The 16,627-nt window shown below is 33.7% G+C and overlaps 2 protein-coding genes across 4 annotated transcripts in view; one reads left to right on the top strand and one right to left on the bottom strand.

Annotated features, from left to right (window-relative positions):
- LOC117123993 (glyoxylate/succinic semialdehyde reductase 1-like) overlaps positions 1-16,627 on the bottom strand; it is a 42,388-nt gene that overhangs the window by 8,843 nt on the left and 16,918 nt on the right. For both annotated transcript variants that reach the window (XM_033270097.1, XM_033270095.1), the window contains exon 9: positions 1,303-1,413. In XM_033270097.1, the coding sequence (XP_033125988.1) occupies positions 1,303-1,413 (111 nt within the window). The remainder of the gene's footprint in view (positions 1-1,302; positions 1,414-16,627) is intronic.
- Positions 3,590-16,623, top strand: LOC117123994. Of its 2 annotated transcripts, none has more exons than XM_033270098.1 (2): positions 3,590-3,808; positions 14,243-16,623. In XM_033270098.1, exon 2 carries the CDS (start codon positions 14,367-14,369, stop codon positions 15,822-15,824), a length of 1,458 nt encoding a protein of 485 aa, XP_033125989.1. In that variant the 5' UTR covers positions 3,590-3,808; positions 14,243-14,366; the 3' UTR covers positions 15,825-16,623. The 2 variants fall into 2 exon arrangements, with proteins under 2 accessions (XP_033125989.1, XP_033125990.1); XM_033270099.1 differs by lacking the exon at positions 3,590-3,808 and adding an exon at positions 11,140-11,271.

Raw genomic sequence — 16,627 nt, 5'->3', positions numbered from 1 at the left:
TAATTGAGAAGATTTAAATTAATGACTAATTAATTTTACAAAAAGCAGTATCAATATTTGTCATTTTTTAAGGCATGCAAAGCAGTAGTTCATAAAAACACAAGTGATACTATATAAAATATCAATAGCGCCCTCTATGGTGGATTTTAAGAGCATCAATAACAAAAGATTATCTAAAGTGAAGTAAAGAAATGTTAATGTCCATTCATCTGCATAATTTTCTAAATGAGTTTTCATACAATAGATGTATGGGAGGCTGTGCGTAAGATGGAGACGAAATGTGTATTTAATTAGTCTTTAATAATACTATATTTTCATTTCATATTTTCAATTTCATCATTTTACTATCTTTACTTTCCAGTAGTGCTGTCTATTCATTAAGCCTACTATATTTGTTTGATTCTGTTTTATTTTGTTTTTTTATTTTATTATTTTTTGTATTTTTGCAAATTTATCTTAGCATTGTAATTTATCTTTTAATTTCTTTCATTATATTATTTCCTCTTTTTGGTAGTGCTAAGTTTCCAGGCCCACCTTGGTTTTAAAACTTCAAAAACAAAAGAATACATAAATAAATAATCATAATAAATAAAAACAGATATTTTAAATATTTACTAAACATAGTTAAATCAACACAATTATGAGTGTTTTAAGTTTCATGTCCACATAATTATCACACTGGTGAATTTGTCCTTTCATTTGAGGGGAATGAATTGCATTTCTTCACTATTTTTTTCCCCCTATTTTTTATTTGTAATATTTCTAAAATTTTTATGGTATTTATTGGGGTGTTCATATATTTTTAATGTATAGGAAACATGCATTATATTCACAAACTTTTCATAGCTTTGGGATATTATGAGTTATTAACCAAGATGTGAGGTACAGAACTCTGTTTTGACAACTTCATCATATATTTGCTGCCTCAGATTGCTTTTTTTATGTTTATGTAAGGAACACAATGGAAATAAGTTGCCAATTTTGGTACTTTGTGTTTTTCATCCTTTGAATATATTTCTTGTCATCTTTTATCAGCATATTCAGAATAAAGAAATACAAAATAATTCTAGTGTATGGCGTAACAATTAGAAGCACCAACTTACAATGTGCGCTCTCTTTAAAAAAATTTAAGGAACAAAAATGTACTTGGTAACAAACTTTGCATTAATCGTAAGTTGCGGAGAATACTATCTTGAGTTTATAAGATCTTTGATTGACAACTAGAGTGGACTAGGGGCTGCAAGGAAAATGCAACCTGCGTTCATGTATTGACGTGACTTTTTTTTTTAAAGAAACACTTACAGCTCTCAATGCCTCTGGATCAGAGACCATTGAAAATGTTATATCAGAATTCTTGACGACGTCAGCTATGCTGTCTCCGAGAGTCGCTCCTGCCTTCACAACTTCAGAGCACTGCAAAAATTAATTTAAAAAAAAAGAAAAATGTCAAATTAGCATATTTATTATATGTTGAGGTGAAATGCTCTATTATCAGCTCAGAGGTCCCAAGTTGGCTGAAGCCACCTCAGTGAGACATTTAATTGAGGTTTCTCAATGCATCTAATTTGATTTTGCCGTGCATGTTGATACTCATCGGCACTGATTTTTGGATTTTTGGTTTTTTTCCGGGAGATTCTTCTTGATTCCTGGAGTGTGGAGGCCTTTCCGATTTCCAGGAGATTCCTGTGAGTTGCGGAAAAGTTGGTACCCCTGCTACATACATATATTCATATTTGTAGTGATCTTTTCTCTTCGCAACCACAGGACAGATTTTTAAGCATTTTTGAGAAATTGTCGCTAGCGTCGATATTTGAATTAGCTGAATTATTGCTTTGGTATATGTAGCTTGGTATTTAACATAAAGTCCTATGCTCAAATCCATCAAAACTCAAATTAAAATCACATTTACTAAATTCAGCAACTGTGGAAAAAAATTGAGTCGCACGATGGTCATGATGACATCACACCATGACTATATATGGGCATATAACAGGTTTTTTTTGTCAAATAAAGTTTGGACAGGGCTTTATCTAATTTATTGTCAAATTGTAGCAAAGTATTAGAATTTATCAGTAGAAACTGATTTATTAATAAGTTTCTCATGAAGTTTATAACCTATTGATATTGATAAAATGAGAAAAAAACAAATATTTTAGTTGAATGTTTGAATTTATCAGAAATTAACAGATAAACACTATAATTTAATAATATAAATGCATCTAAATATATTTCAGAGCAAAAAATAAAACAATGAGAACATTCTCAAAACTTTCAACAAGAATATTTAAATAATCATAATCTCAGTAAAGTTTGTGTAATCTATTTTAGAATTAAGCTACCTGAAGCAAGAATGGTTCAACCCAACCAGATTCTATTATGTTAATTAACTGTGTAAGAATAAAAGCACTGTGGTATAATCAAAGATTATACTTTTGTTCAGAATTGCTGCGTGGAGGATCATACTGAGTGAAGTGTCGCAATACCAATTGCTTTGTCCGATCCAAATGTACAATACCAATTGCAACTCTAAAGTCACACGTATTTCAAAATAGAAATAATAAGTGTTGGCATTATCAATGGAAAGGTAGACATACTGAATTCATCAATGGGAACAACCATTTTATACAAGGGGTGTCATGGTACATGGAACAAAAAAAAAAATGTTGAAATATTGTCAATTATAGTCAATCCCACTAGAGAAGAAATTGAATCTATCTTACAATAATTTTTTTAATTTTTCGTAAAAAAGTATTATTTAATAAATGGACTTGAAGTAATATTAACATTTATATCAAAATTATTACAAAGGAAAAAATATTTTCCCTGACGATGATTATAAAAAAAAGCATATTCTTTGCATTAAACCTTTAAGAGGTAGTGGTGTGTTATGAGCCAAAGGAAGTGAAAAATTCAATTCTGTACATTATTTGAGTTGCCCAATTTTTATATTTAAGTAAAGTTATATTTCCCAGGTCAATCAAAGATGTAGTGTCAGTCATGAGCCAAAAAAAAAGTCTGTACCTTATTTGATTTGCGTAATTTCATATATTAAGTAATTTATATGTTAAGTAAGTCAATTAAGAAGGGACATTTCAAACATAACTTTATTGTATTCTTTTGCATACACCCTTAAATTGGCTGGTAACCAAAGATTTTTGTAGTAAAAAAAATGTTTTTGTCCTGTTTCTGCTTGAAATGTCATAACTTTATGTTAGCTATTCAAATCTTTTGATTGATTTTTTGAGGTTTTCCCGAACTTTTGGCGGGTAGTATACATCTTTAAGTTGGCTGAGAAAATCAATGTAAGGTTGATGATGATGTGCCTATATATGGTCATAAGTGATGAATAGGGATTTACTTGAAGTTTATAATTGATCCTTTGAACAGTATATTCTCATTGAATTTTTCAGGGAGTTTCCCCAATTATATACTAGATCGTATTTTAAAGAGTTCAACTACCAAAATAGAACATAAGAACTGTTAATAGACTTTTTTACAATTTATCAGTAATTAAAAAAAAAAAAAAATATCTATCCTTAAAGTCTAAGAATTTGACAACCCTACATCAAAATAGAAGAATCCAAAACACCTCTCCATTCAGTACAAACACAATGAGTAGTAATATTAAACATAGGACAATATCAGTGACTAACACTGCATAGCACACAAACTGCTTTTCATTTCCTCGCACGCTTCTGTGAATAATACACGTACTAGAGAGCGTGTCAGAACGACGAGCCGGGCAAATTCTGAATAGGGTGACAAGTTATAAGATACACATTGTTCGGCGAGAACATGGAAAGTTGAGGTAAGTAAGTGGATGTAAACGATTAAATAATAGGCTTTAGCTTGTCCAGCTGAAATGCTTAATCTGGAAGTTTTATGGATTGTAATTTGAACGTATGAGAGTGTCAATTTCTAAATTTAACACCACAAATGGGGGGATAAGGCTGAACCGTGAACTTTAGGTCAACATTAAGGTTAGCAGTAGAATTTACATTCAGTCAAGTTTCTTTTACTTTTTTACATGCCTGTTTCTAAATTGAATTAAATTACAGAAAAATTAAGATTAAGAATTAATCCTGACTTTGCATGCAAACTTGCAATACTTTGGTATTTCTAATTAAAAAAAAGCAATGGAGATGTTAAAGTCATAAAATATAATTTATTTTAGAATTATTGATAGTACTTATTATTTCTGTTCTATTCTAAATGTAGACTAAATTTTATGCAAGCTTCATAACACAATCTTATATAGGCCTACCTATTAATTATACGTTCAAAAAGTTGACTGTCCTCTTCCAAACCAGAGAAACTTCTTGACAATGTACAAACTTAAGCAGAAATGCTACTAACACTTCTTTCTACAATACCCGAACCATTCGGAGAGCTACGATAATGACTGCACTAGAACGAACGTGGACAATAGAGCACATGTGCTAGTGTATGCGTACCAGTCTGTTCCTTAACCAAACCAACCGCGCTAATCAACAATTTCAGAGTGTAGAGTGGTAGAGTGGGTTGAAAGTATTTTTTCTCGGAGTTACTGACCAATAAAATTTTTGTCATGTCAGTGTTGTGTAAAGCTTGGAGTAAACTGAGCTAGCCAGTCAACAAATTCTCAATGCATTGCCAGTCGGTGGCACTTATCGTAGCATCGTGGTCGATGGAATCACAATGATGACGATGCAATGTACATAAAGCTTCAGTAAAAGGAATTACTGAAATAAATAATATATTTTTTTGGCAATACCTTTACACATGTTTATTTTACTGGTAAATTATCTTAATAACAAAATATCACAATTGTTACTCTACATCCCAGTTGCCCCGTTTCTCCATAGTTATCATCCAAGTTTAATACCCCATTCAGACTAGCTTCGCATTGCGATCGGTTGTAGCAATTGAGACACCCAATCGCAAAGTAAAATCGTGTGTGAAAGCTCACCAATAGCAGTCGATATGTAATCGATATCGCAATTGTTACCCATTGCGATTGGGTGCTACAATCTTTATTACTCCCGATTACCACGGAATCCGATGGCAACGAATCACAACGAATTCCACAGGCACTGTTTGGCTGAGGTCAGGCAACATAGGCCTAGACACCGGAGGCCTAGGCCCTAGAATGTAAAGTTTATTGTGTTCGTCTGAATGCGTTCGTTGATTGCGATCGGGAGTAATCAGTTTTGGATTACCACCGATTACATCACAACCAATTGCAAGAGAGTGTAATCTGAATAGCGTATAAGCCTGGTTTAATTTAAATCGCTACACTGTGTGGCTACAGTGTTTTCAGAGCAATCGCTGTACTGCGTAGCAGTAACTGAGACAATGGGAAAGGCTGATTCGACTGACCAATCAGCATCACTGAAAGCTGTCAGCAATAGCATGTAGCAATTGTATGGAAACCAAATTTAGAATGATGAATAACCAATTAAGAAATAAATTGCAAAGTGCGTAAATGAAAATGTTGCATTCTAATGGGACATTAATTACACATCATTGTACCAATTTAATGCAAATTTTCCCAGAACAGCCTACCCTAACTAAATACACTAACAACATAAAACTCCCTGGGTATTAATATTCAGGTTGACATCACAACTTTGGCATTACCATTTACAATGAAATAACATCACAACTCCAGAAGAATTCATGTCGTAAAAAAATCATGATTTAGTAGAGTTTTGGGGAGAATTAAAGGGACACATCGTACGATCCAAATCCCTCAGTCAACGCAATTTACCAACCCCAAAAATTCCTAACTGATGTTATACCTGTATAGGTATGTTGAGGAATGTTTTGTAAGGTATGATACAGGGTTTTACAACTGACTGGGTAATCATATTGTTTTGTTGTGTAGTTGATAATGTCTATCTAATTGCTATTAATGATAGATTTAGGTCATAAATACAGGTGAGGGGTTATACTGTATCAGTTGCACTCCAGATAATGACAACAGGCAAATTGAGATATAAAAACCAATACTTTGCAGCAGTTTTAAAAGTAAATGAAATATGAATTTAAAATAGTTTCTCAAGCATAAGCCTACCTCTTAACATGATACAGTAGTCAACTTTGAAAGTAGGCTTATATGCAAGAACAAGCCTGCGGGCCTAGCTATAGTAGGCTAGAGAGGTCTACTGTAGTAGTAGAATGCATAAAGTGATGGTTATGATCTAGACCTCAAAAAAGAGTTTAACTACAGGCTATAGGCCTTAAATGTAATATTAGATATAATTACTTTACTTTCATAATTATTATCTGAGGCACCCAGTGCAGAATTTCTGTTTCAAGCCTCCCATGACAGTGGATGGGCTTGTACCCGGGTAAAGGAGACCTACTGTGGGGAAATATAATCAAAAGTTCTGGGGGTAGAAACTATTGTTATAAAAATTTTGTTATTAAGGTTCAACATATGCATGGTTTACATAAAAATATAAAAGACAGTGGCCCAGGGCCCCTGCACCCCATAAATATTTAAAAAAAAATAATAATAAAAAAAAATAAAAATTATTATTAAATTTAAGTCGGAGAGTGCCATTTCTAGCCCTCTGGAGGTGATACAGTATAATCATATTCTTGCCTCAGCCCCAATCATGGTGGGGCTGAGGTGGGTGGACCCTATATCTATGAATGCCAATCGCTCAGCTCCCTCTATTTCAAATTCCTGGATCCGCCACTGAAAGAGGTAATTTGCATTCGTTCAATTAGTTAGCATAATAATTTATATTATTTACATTACATTTACTGTAAGTTATAGTACATCCATAGTAAAATATTACTTTTCAAACATTACACACATGTAGTCGTATAATTTGTATTCATTAAAAAATTCATCTATTTTTAATTACATTAAATGCTGAAATATTAGCATAAGAATACAGATTAGATCTGCATTGCGTATTTTTCAAAGTGATACTTTACATTAAAAATGGGCACTCAAAGCCCCGAACAAGATCATACGACCGTCGCTTTCTGAGAGCGCTAGGTGACACAAAGCCATCTGCAGATTGTCGGTGGCAGGCTAAACTACCTGTTGCGCGGGCGTCGTTCTCGTTGCGTTCTACATAGAATTGCATCGGCCGTTGGCCGCAATGATTACTTTGCTCAACACAACTGAATATTAGTAATTACTGGATTATTGCATTCCAAACAGTCATGTAGATATATAAGTTATATTGACAAGGAACATAAACATTATATAATAATTATTATAATAAAGTTATGGCTATTGAAGACATTAGTGATTTATTTTATCATATAATATTTATACTTGGTTATTGACGGGTTTAATCAGCTGGTTACGTTTTATGAAATAACCATGTAGTGTTTGTTTGAAACTTTCAAGTGGCCTAATAGGTTATGTGACCACTGTGTTTACTGAACCACGAAATGATACCACAGCTGTGAAACAATTCCCATTTGATACTGTCTGGGATGGTAAAATCTGTGGGAAAAACCCCCGAAAATTTGTTTTTATTAAATCATTGAAATACTCACTTGAAAAGTTCAATGAGACACAGATCAAAAAAATATTTATTTTAGATGATTTACTAATTTTTACTACAATAATCAATTTTTTACTAGCCAATTCATAAATAGTGATTTAATTCCACATAATCAATCTCTGCAAACCCAGGGTTCAAATTCCCAACAGCACCAATGGCAAATGCTGTGGTAAATCCCAGGCTCGACTGCACACTTTTTGCTGTCGAGCTGCCTAACCCATGCCTAGGCATCCATAAAAATGATAATCAAAAAAACAATATAAATGTTGATTATTGCTGTAGACGAAGAATAAATTAACTATTTGCTGATTGAGCATTTTGAGGCAATTCGAACCTTCCCCCACCCCGAAAACCAGACTACACCATACCTTCAACACACACTATACAATTACTCATACAATACCCAACAAGAAAAAAATTGCTTTTACAAAAAAAAAAGCCTTTTCGGTAATCTCCACTAGTGGTTCCTATATTAGGAAGTTAGCATAATTCTTAAGGCATGCGATGAAACAAGAATGTCAGTATAATAATAATATTTCATATTAATATTTGTTGCACTGTAGTTCCTGGTAAATTAAACATTTTCTTATCACACAAAAAATATCGGTCAAACTCAGAACATTAACCTGCAAAGTTAATCATCAATTAAACATAGCGTTGACTTACCCGAAACAGGTCAACAGAAATTACACCTCATAGGCATTCAATGATTAAGAATATTTTTTTTCTTAGTAGATGTTAATTAATTTCTAAAGTGTGCCATACACAACATATTCTTTCTTATTTTAATCAAGCATAAAATGATAAATGGTTTTAAGTGCAAGTCTTTCAAAGAATAGTAAGTATTAAAAAAATGTGCAATACTGTATGTAGACAAAAAAAATGTAATGCGAGGGATCAGATGAATCATAAAGATTAAAAATATTAAACATTGCAAAAAAAGTTTCCAAATTTTATTTGTAATATTTGCAAAAAGCTGATATCATTTTTCAAGAACAAATCTTCTGCTAAAAATATAATCTAATAAATAAAAACATTAAGAAATCGTTCATAACACTGATAAGATCATTAAATATGGTTTGCGCTAAAAAGTAGCCTATAGTAAATGCCGCTGATATTATTATACCTCGCTTGACAGTTGACGCATTCATGTATTTCATAAGAAAAAATTATTTTTTAATGGAAAATGACATGAGCTTTGGTCATGTTTGGTGGCAAAAAAAAATCATTTCAAAGAAAATTATTTAGAAATAGTTATGAAATAGGGCATGTAAAACCAACATTTCTAAAATTGTGGACGTAAATTTTAAAAGATTAAAAATGACATTTAAAATAAATGTTCTAACACAAAAGGATTAAAAATCATTTATTTTTATCGATGTTCTATAATACAATGATTATAAATTCATTCTACTTTTTGTAATTACATGTAAAGTGTAAATATATATCAGGGATAATCACTGGTGGTACTATTAGAAATACTAGGTGGGTTATCAGAATTACTAGGAGCAATGTCAGAATTACTAGGGGTTCTACCAGAATTATTGGGAGTACTATCAGAATTTCTAGGGCCAACTGTCAGTATTTATTAGGGGCACTATCTGATTACTACTAGGGTATTATCAGAATCACTAGGGGCACTACCATGATTACTACAGAGTAAGCAGGCAGGAATTGATCCCAACACCTTATGATTAGAAACATCATTTGTCATCATTGTGTAACTCCAAATACTTATCCTTGGGGTAGACCTATTTATAGTTTCATGAAATTAAGACGTAGGCCTACAGTAGTAGTAATCATCACATGACTTTGCTCGTTTGCACAGACCAAAATGGGTGACTATTGCATTATTCCAAAACCTCAATTGCAATTGTTTTCATCCTGATAAATGTCTACCAGGACGTTAATCAATAACAAACTCATTAATCAAAACATTTGCTGTACTGTAACACTACAATTTCAACTATTTAGCATTAGTGCGTAATGTCGGCCCTCAGAAAATGCATTCATTCATTAATCTAATTTTTATATAATAACTTCCATTTAGTGTATACAACTATAGCAACTGCTATACAATGGTGTGGTAATCGTAGTAATTAGAGTTCAATTGATAAAACCGCGGAACATGTCACAACAAAGCTCACCCTGATAAAAGCATGTGCATTATTGAAATCAAGAAGTGAGAGTTGACGCTTAGACATAATCTTCGCTGATTAACTGACGTCATTTATATCATTTAGATTACCAGAGCACGTGTTAAATGACGAAATAACTACATTCCAATCGCGTAGTTATTCTGTGAACAATGTAGCAAGTAGAGGGTATTACCGACTTGTTTACGATGCTGTCCTAAGTGCTTTTGGACATTACCTTTTATGAAACAGCCTCAAAGAGGTATCCATGTGGATAAAGTATCGCGTATGACCTGCTAGACAACACACACTTAACAAAACCACCCGAGGTGCGACACTCAGGTATCTCTACTACATTACTGCAATTTCAACAGCTCTAATTTTAATAAGGGTAAGCACTCCATTGGGTTTTGGACCTATGTAGGCAATTTTTAACAAGAATTACACTGACATAGTGTTGGTGATACAACTTACAGTAGATATAAATCATTCCTTTTCTGAACAATTTTTAAAATTCATTATAAAAAGTCTTACTGAAGCATTGTTGTTAACATCTCAACCCTATTTTCAAGCAACAAAAACCCGACTTGCTTCAATATCTCTTTTCGTTCATTCTTTAACTTCCAAAGTCCAAAACATTCGGTTTTTCTATATAATTCTTTGCCAGCTGATTGCTTTCTAATTTCCTTTTCATATAACAATTTTTAAATTTTGTGTCAACTATTTTCTTTTCAATTACAGTACCTCAACCCTTACCTTGATGGTCCTTGGCCTTGTTTGGGTGACTGAATGTAAAAAAAAACACATCCCCCATTGGTGTTAGGAAAATATAAAACACAAAAATGTGGATAAAGAGCTCACAAAAAAAATCAATCATTAATAATTAAATGTGTTATTACTATACTTTATGTTATAAGTATTATGATACTATGAATATGTTGGAAATTGAACTTAATGAATTAAGTTTAAAAAAAAAAAATGAACTAGAAAGTGGCTACACTACTCTAAATACCTCTTAACTATCGTCACCGTAGAGATATCATAGCTCTGTTAATACGCATAGCCATCTTTCTATAGAAATTACCCAGGCACAGGCTGGCACAAACTACTTATGAATATTCAACAGAACATGCTCATTAATATTTATTTTATGTGCCTTGATATAAACAGTAGTGCCCTGTGCTAACAATCTATACACAAAAGACTTTAAGCTGCACAAAAGTCTTCCGAGATCTTACGCATGGGCCCTGAACATGGCTTAAAGTCAGGAAGTGGCCCCGGAACATGTACCACTTTTTAGGGAGCATAGGGTAATGCAGAATTTGAGTAGTAGTCTCTTACTACAGACACTTCTGATAACACAAACCACATAGAACCAGTAACCGGCAATACAAAATGATACTTAGCTATAGCACGTTACAGATTAGCGTTTGGATGTAGAAGGAAGTCGATATCGGAAGTTCATTTGCATAAATTAGGGACCGCCATAAAGTTAACATGCCAACAAACTAAAGACAGGAGGGTGACTAATCCAAAAGATTTAATGTGAGCCAACAATTTATTAACAAGATACAACTTCTGTCATTCTACAGAAAGAAAAACTGGTTTAGGACTTCTAAAAGGTCAGTTACATTCTTATTCACTGAAATTAACTAAACATGATTTTCATTTCTAGCAATCGAACACCTTTAATGTTCATCTACGATTATACAGACAAATTTTTACTAAGCTGTAACAACCACAAATCGAGAACAATTCGCCAGGGAACTTGTGACTAATCTATTAAAAGCGTTTGAGTTCAGGAATTTGATGTATTTTATTCAATTAGATGAAATAATTTAAAGTTAATTACGCAATATCATCAACAAATTGTTAAATTGAATGGCTGAGCAAATAGAATCTATCAATATACGTATAGAATTTCACCGGTATTTAAACGTGGTTCACGCTTCATGCCTTTCCTACTTGTAGATTGTTTTCACTTCTTTTGTTTACGCTTTCAAGGAACAATTCCCCATGAATGCTGTAGGAATAATACTTCCAATTCCAAGCACTACTGATTTCCTATAACTCCCACTTATTACAATCACCTAATTTTTCATATACTGTCACTAGAGACTTTCACTTTATGCTAATTCTTGAAACTAATTTCCTGAAGATCTCAAAATTTAAAAAAAAAATTCTCGCTAAATTAGTCACAAAGCAGAGAGTCTTTTGTTATGATTAATTCAAATCTGTATAGATTCTTCAAACTTGTTAAATTTTTCAGTGTTTAAAAACAGTGATATTTCATCTGGGATAAAATTATTTTTTAAAAGCGAGTGAATCATATGGAACCTGGTACAGAAATGATTTTTCCATAATCATGTGTCCCTATGGATAATGAAAAAAAAAAGGGATTTTGGGAGAAGATACGAAGTTGGAAGAAATGGCTCACTTGTGTGTGGAATGCTAATTACGGAGGAAAAGATACTCATTAGGAAGGGTAGACAGAATGTGTAATTTGAGAGGGATGGGATACATCCTGAGAGGAATGGATCATGTGGGAATGGGATGTTCATTTAAAGGGAAGGATTACTCAAATGGGAGGGAGGAATGATTGACCCAAAAAAGGAAGGGACTTAATCCAGCCACATTGACTTACCAGGGTGGGATGAATGACTTACCTGGGAGGAAGGAATGACCCACTTAGGTAGGGGAGGGAGGAATGACTTCCGGCCCTGGGAGCAATGATTCATACAGAAAATCTAGGTCAATTACACAGTTGATTTGTTTGAAAAAAAGAAGTCAAAATGAGCAAATGCTTACTAGGAAGGTAGCACTTGGATATTTGGGAGAATTTTCGCACTGGGGAGATAACTTTCCAGCCCCTGAATACACCACAGAATTAGGCTCAAAGTGACCGGTGGCTGAAATCACCCTGTAGGTTTAATGTCACTCCACTGACTGCTTGTCAATGCATTGACTACTGTTGAAATATTAGCAAAATACTCCCAGAAAGTGGAATAAAATTACAAATCAAACACTTATAAAGCACAAATATTACTAAACCGTGTTCGAAGATGTTTGATGTGAAGTGGACATATGTGCTACATAAATTCTAAAAAAAACAAAATACAGTATTGCCAAGGTAAATACAAGAGCCCATACAATGTTGGGCTGGAAAAAAAAAAGCATGACCGTGCCACCGACGGCATCACAAATGTCCTGGAGATATTTCTGACGAAAAAAAAAGTGTCTATATATAGCGTACAGATAACATCTGATGCCGGAGGCATTTTGTCGAGACAATTTTCAGTTGGAGGCACTACAATTTTTTTTCAGGTCTGCTCTAGTTAATATGTGATATAGACAGATATCAATTTGTAATAACTCTGCCGTTTCCCCCATCATTAATCATACATTCGTGCTATACCCTCCTTCCTCCGTGTCCTTCAGCTGATTCATCCATTCTCATCCATTCTTTCATTCTGTTCCCTATTTAGATTCAACCTGTTCTCTGTTACTTCCTGTATGCTTTTTCTACATCATAGTTTTCTGAAATCTCATTCACATAATAAAATTGTAGTAATATATTGCTATCAATACTGTTTAATTACTTATCAAAAACATATTTTTTAAAAACTTTTAATCTTTGATGTTTCTTTGATACCCTGCATGCACTAAAGCCATGACCTGGGATTTATGTTACATTCTTTTTTACTGTTTTCGAATAAATAAATTTTTGAATTAATTAGAGAGCAGCTTAGCTCAGTCGGCTAAACTGGTAATAGCCACTGTGTGTGTGCTGAACCGTGAAGATCTGTAGGTCCTCGGTTCAATTTCCATTGCCGCTTCTCTCATGCTTCAGCTGGAGGGCTGAAATGCAAGTTACAATAACGCACCATCTCTCGGATGTGACCTTTAGGCTGTTGGTCCCATGTGTATTATGGTCAGTACACTATTCGGTAAAGAGTAGGGGATTGTTCCCCGGTGTACTGCCCAATCACTACCAGAAGGACCCCACTGGAAATAAGTCTTCCTTCTAGACTTTTGTGGGTCATACTTGGTGTTTACCACGAATAAATCCATCCTTCCAATAAAGAATAATTCGAGACAAAATAATATTGTACAAAACATCTTTGTTAATAACATTCAAATTAATAAACAATAATAATATCTGTAAGTAATATTAATTAGACTTAAAAATGCACAACAGTTATTACACTAATTGTATCAAATGTTCATTGGACATCTACTTATATGAATGGTAGGTTTACTAGACTATGAATTTAGTAAATTACACATATGGATCACATAGATAAATGGATTTAATGTAAATAATTTTTAATTGGACAACTATATGGATTAAATAGATTATTGGATATATCTAGACATTATTGAACAAGCAAATGATACATATTACCTGTATTAACTGTAATATAATGAAGTAACATACTGTAAAAATTGAACATGGATTTTTATAACTAATATTGTACAGTATACAAATTCAATTAGTAATTAGATTTCATAGTTAAGAAAATTATTAAATCAGTGAAAAGCAAATCAATAAAATAAATGTTTTTAATAGCAATTTCTGTTTATATTTTTCAGATACAGTGATTCTTTCCTTGGACATCATTTTTCACCTACAATTCTTATGGCAGAAAATCCTGGTTTAAGGATGTCTCAAATACAGAAAATACTTTGAAAAAACTTTTTGCTTTTTCACAACACTATGGCGGTAGTAACTTTTAAAAAGCTAATATTAAATACGGTCACGGTGCTGCAGATATTTAAATGTTGCTATGGCGACGTAACACAGCGAAGGACTTGTCCCGAATCATGTGTGTGCACACCTACGGGCAGTATATACTGCGATACACATACACGAGACATTGCACCCACACTACCGTCTTATAATGATAAGCTCTACTTAGAGTCGCAGAATGACGTATTTAAGAATAACGCCCTGCGAACAATTTTTAAGGATGTTTTACAGCAAATGCCTACACAGAATATTATTGATCTATCAGACGAAGAACTGCATTGTGACTGTGAAATTATCTGGCTTCAAAAATGGCTGCTCAATTATCAAATGAACAAGCGATTTTTGAACATGGATTATAGGTGTTCTAGTCCGCCATCTTTAAAGGGTCAAAGGGTGGCAGATATTAGCAGTGTTGACTTAGGCTGCCCGGTCGATATACTGAAAAGACGACGTAGAAAAGTGAACCGAAGACGCGGACAACCAACTTATACTCAAAGACCGCTAAATTTTTGCACGGTGAACTATTGCGACAATAACGGCTCTTGCGTGCTACACAATGATTATACATTGTGCATGTGTCCATTGAGTTTTACAGGAGACATGTGTCAAATTCGGTCAGAGCCGCAACTAGAGGTACATGCTAAACAATTGCTGGACATGACGGTCCAGGTTAATTGGACGCTTGACCGTGAGGCACTGGACATTCAGTTCAACCTACAGCTTACAACTATAGACGGTGTACGCTTAATTACATCACAAATGCTTCCCGGACATATGCGACATGTTTCTGTTGATGGTCCATTTCTCGCGACCCACATCAACGTCTGTATATGTATTTATGAGCATAACATCAAGACCAACTTTACAGCCTGTATGGACATTTACATAGATGAACGTGGATATGGTTTGCCCCCTCCCAGCGATTTGCCCGATGACAAAATTTATAATCCGTACGATGCTTCACATTTTAATGAGGTTATCGATAAAGCAAGTATAGCGCTCGGGAGCATAATAGGGCTCTGTGGACTCCTTATACTCGGGCTTGCGATTGCTTATAAAAACCGACAAATTGATTCTGATAATAATGCTAACATGCCCGTAGACATGAATGGACTTAGTTCTGCGTACATAAGCAACACAATCATACAACTTCAAACGATACGTGAGAGTTACGAAGAGGAAAGCCAAGAGGCAACACTAGCTGATGCAAGCCAAGTTCCGATTGTTGAAACAACTGGAGAATCATTAAACATGAACAATAACGCAGTTTCTTCCACGCCCGTTTGCAGAGAAATTTCACGTCAAAGAGCCAACGAGTCTCACAAATCCAATGAAACTAATCCTACAGAAAACCAAACAGTTGGCCTGGAGCCAACTTTAAGACAATCTCAAGCAAGTGAGAGCGGGAAAGTTAATATAATTTAAGGAGAAATTGTGGATATTTAGGTTGAAAATATACAGTTTTTTTTAGTGTGAACTGCGCTAATGGTTTTTGATTGCAATGTGCATCAGTGGAGTTGCTTATCTAAGTATTCAGTGTTTTATCTGGTAAAAAACTGATTATTTGCAACAAAATGACGTAATTGTTTATGTGTTACACTGACTACTTGTGGTCATCGACTGGTCGATGACGTTCTTAACTCTGGGAGCATTATTACCTGTCAGATGAGCTGATCAGTGTTAATATCTAACGATAGGTTATCCCCTTGGTCTGACATCAAGTTGCGAATAGCAACCGTCAGAACGTCATACACGGATTGGACTTGTCTACAACAAAGCAGAATTCCGTAATAAATAGCAATCCAACTTCTGTCCCATTTCTGTGGATTAATGCTGCCAATATACTAAATGTACACAAATTCTCAGTTTAATGAAAACTGTGGCTGACCTTTGAAAGTAATCTAACAATAAGTGACAAGTTTATGACAAACGAGGGCCATAAAAAGACAACAGCATGTTCCCAGTATGTGTACACAATCGTTACGTGTATCAAACAGTATCACCGCGTAACACACATTTTCTTGTACAGGTTAAGCAGTTATATTTCATCTTGAAGCATGTGTAATACAAAGGCAATGTAAATTACATTTTATGATAAAAAAAAAAAATTATATTAAAAAAAAATATATAGAGCTTTCAATATAATTAAAGTCAAGCTGAAGATATTACTTTGTAATTTGTTGGAAAATGTAAAATAATTATATTTATAAATATAGAAAGTATATTTC

Source organism: Anneissia japonica, unplaced genomic scaffold (assembly GCF_011630105.1).
Source record: "Anneissia japonica isolate Jap-2015-1 unplaced genomic scaffold, ASM1163010v1 scaffold981_len364101_cov180, whole genome shotgun sequence".
Classification (NCBI taxonomy): domain Eukaryota; kingdom Metazoa; phylum Echinodermata; class Crinoidea; order Comatulida; family Comatulidae; genus Anneissia; species Anneissia japonica.
This window is presented reverse-complemented; position numbering and strand designations above follow the sequence as displayed.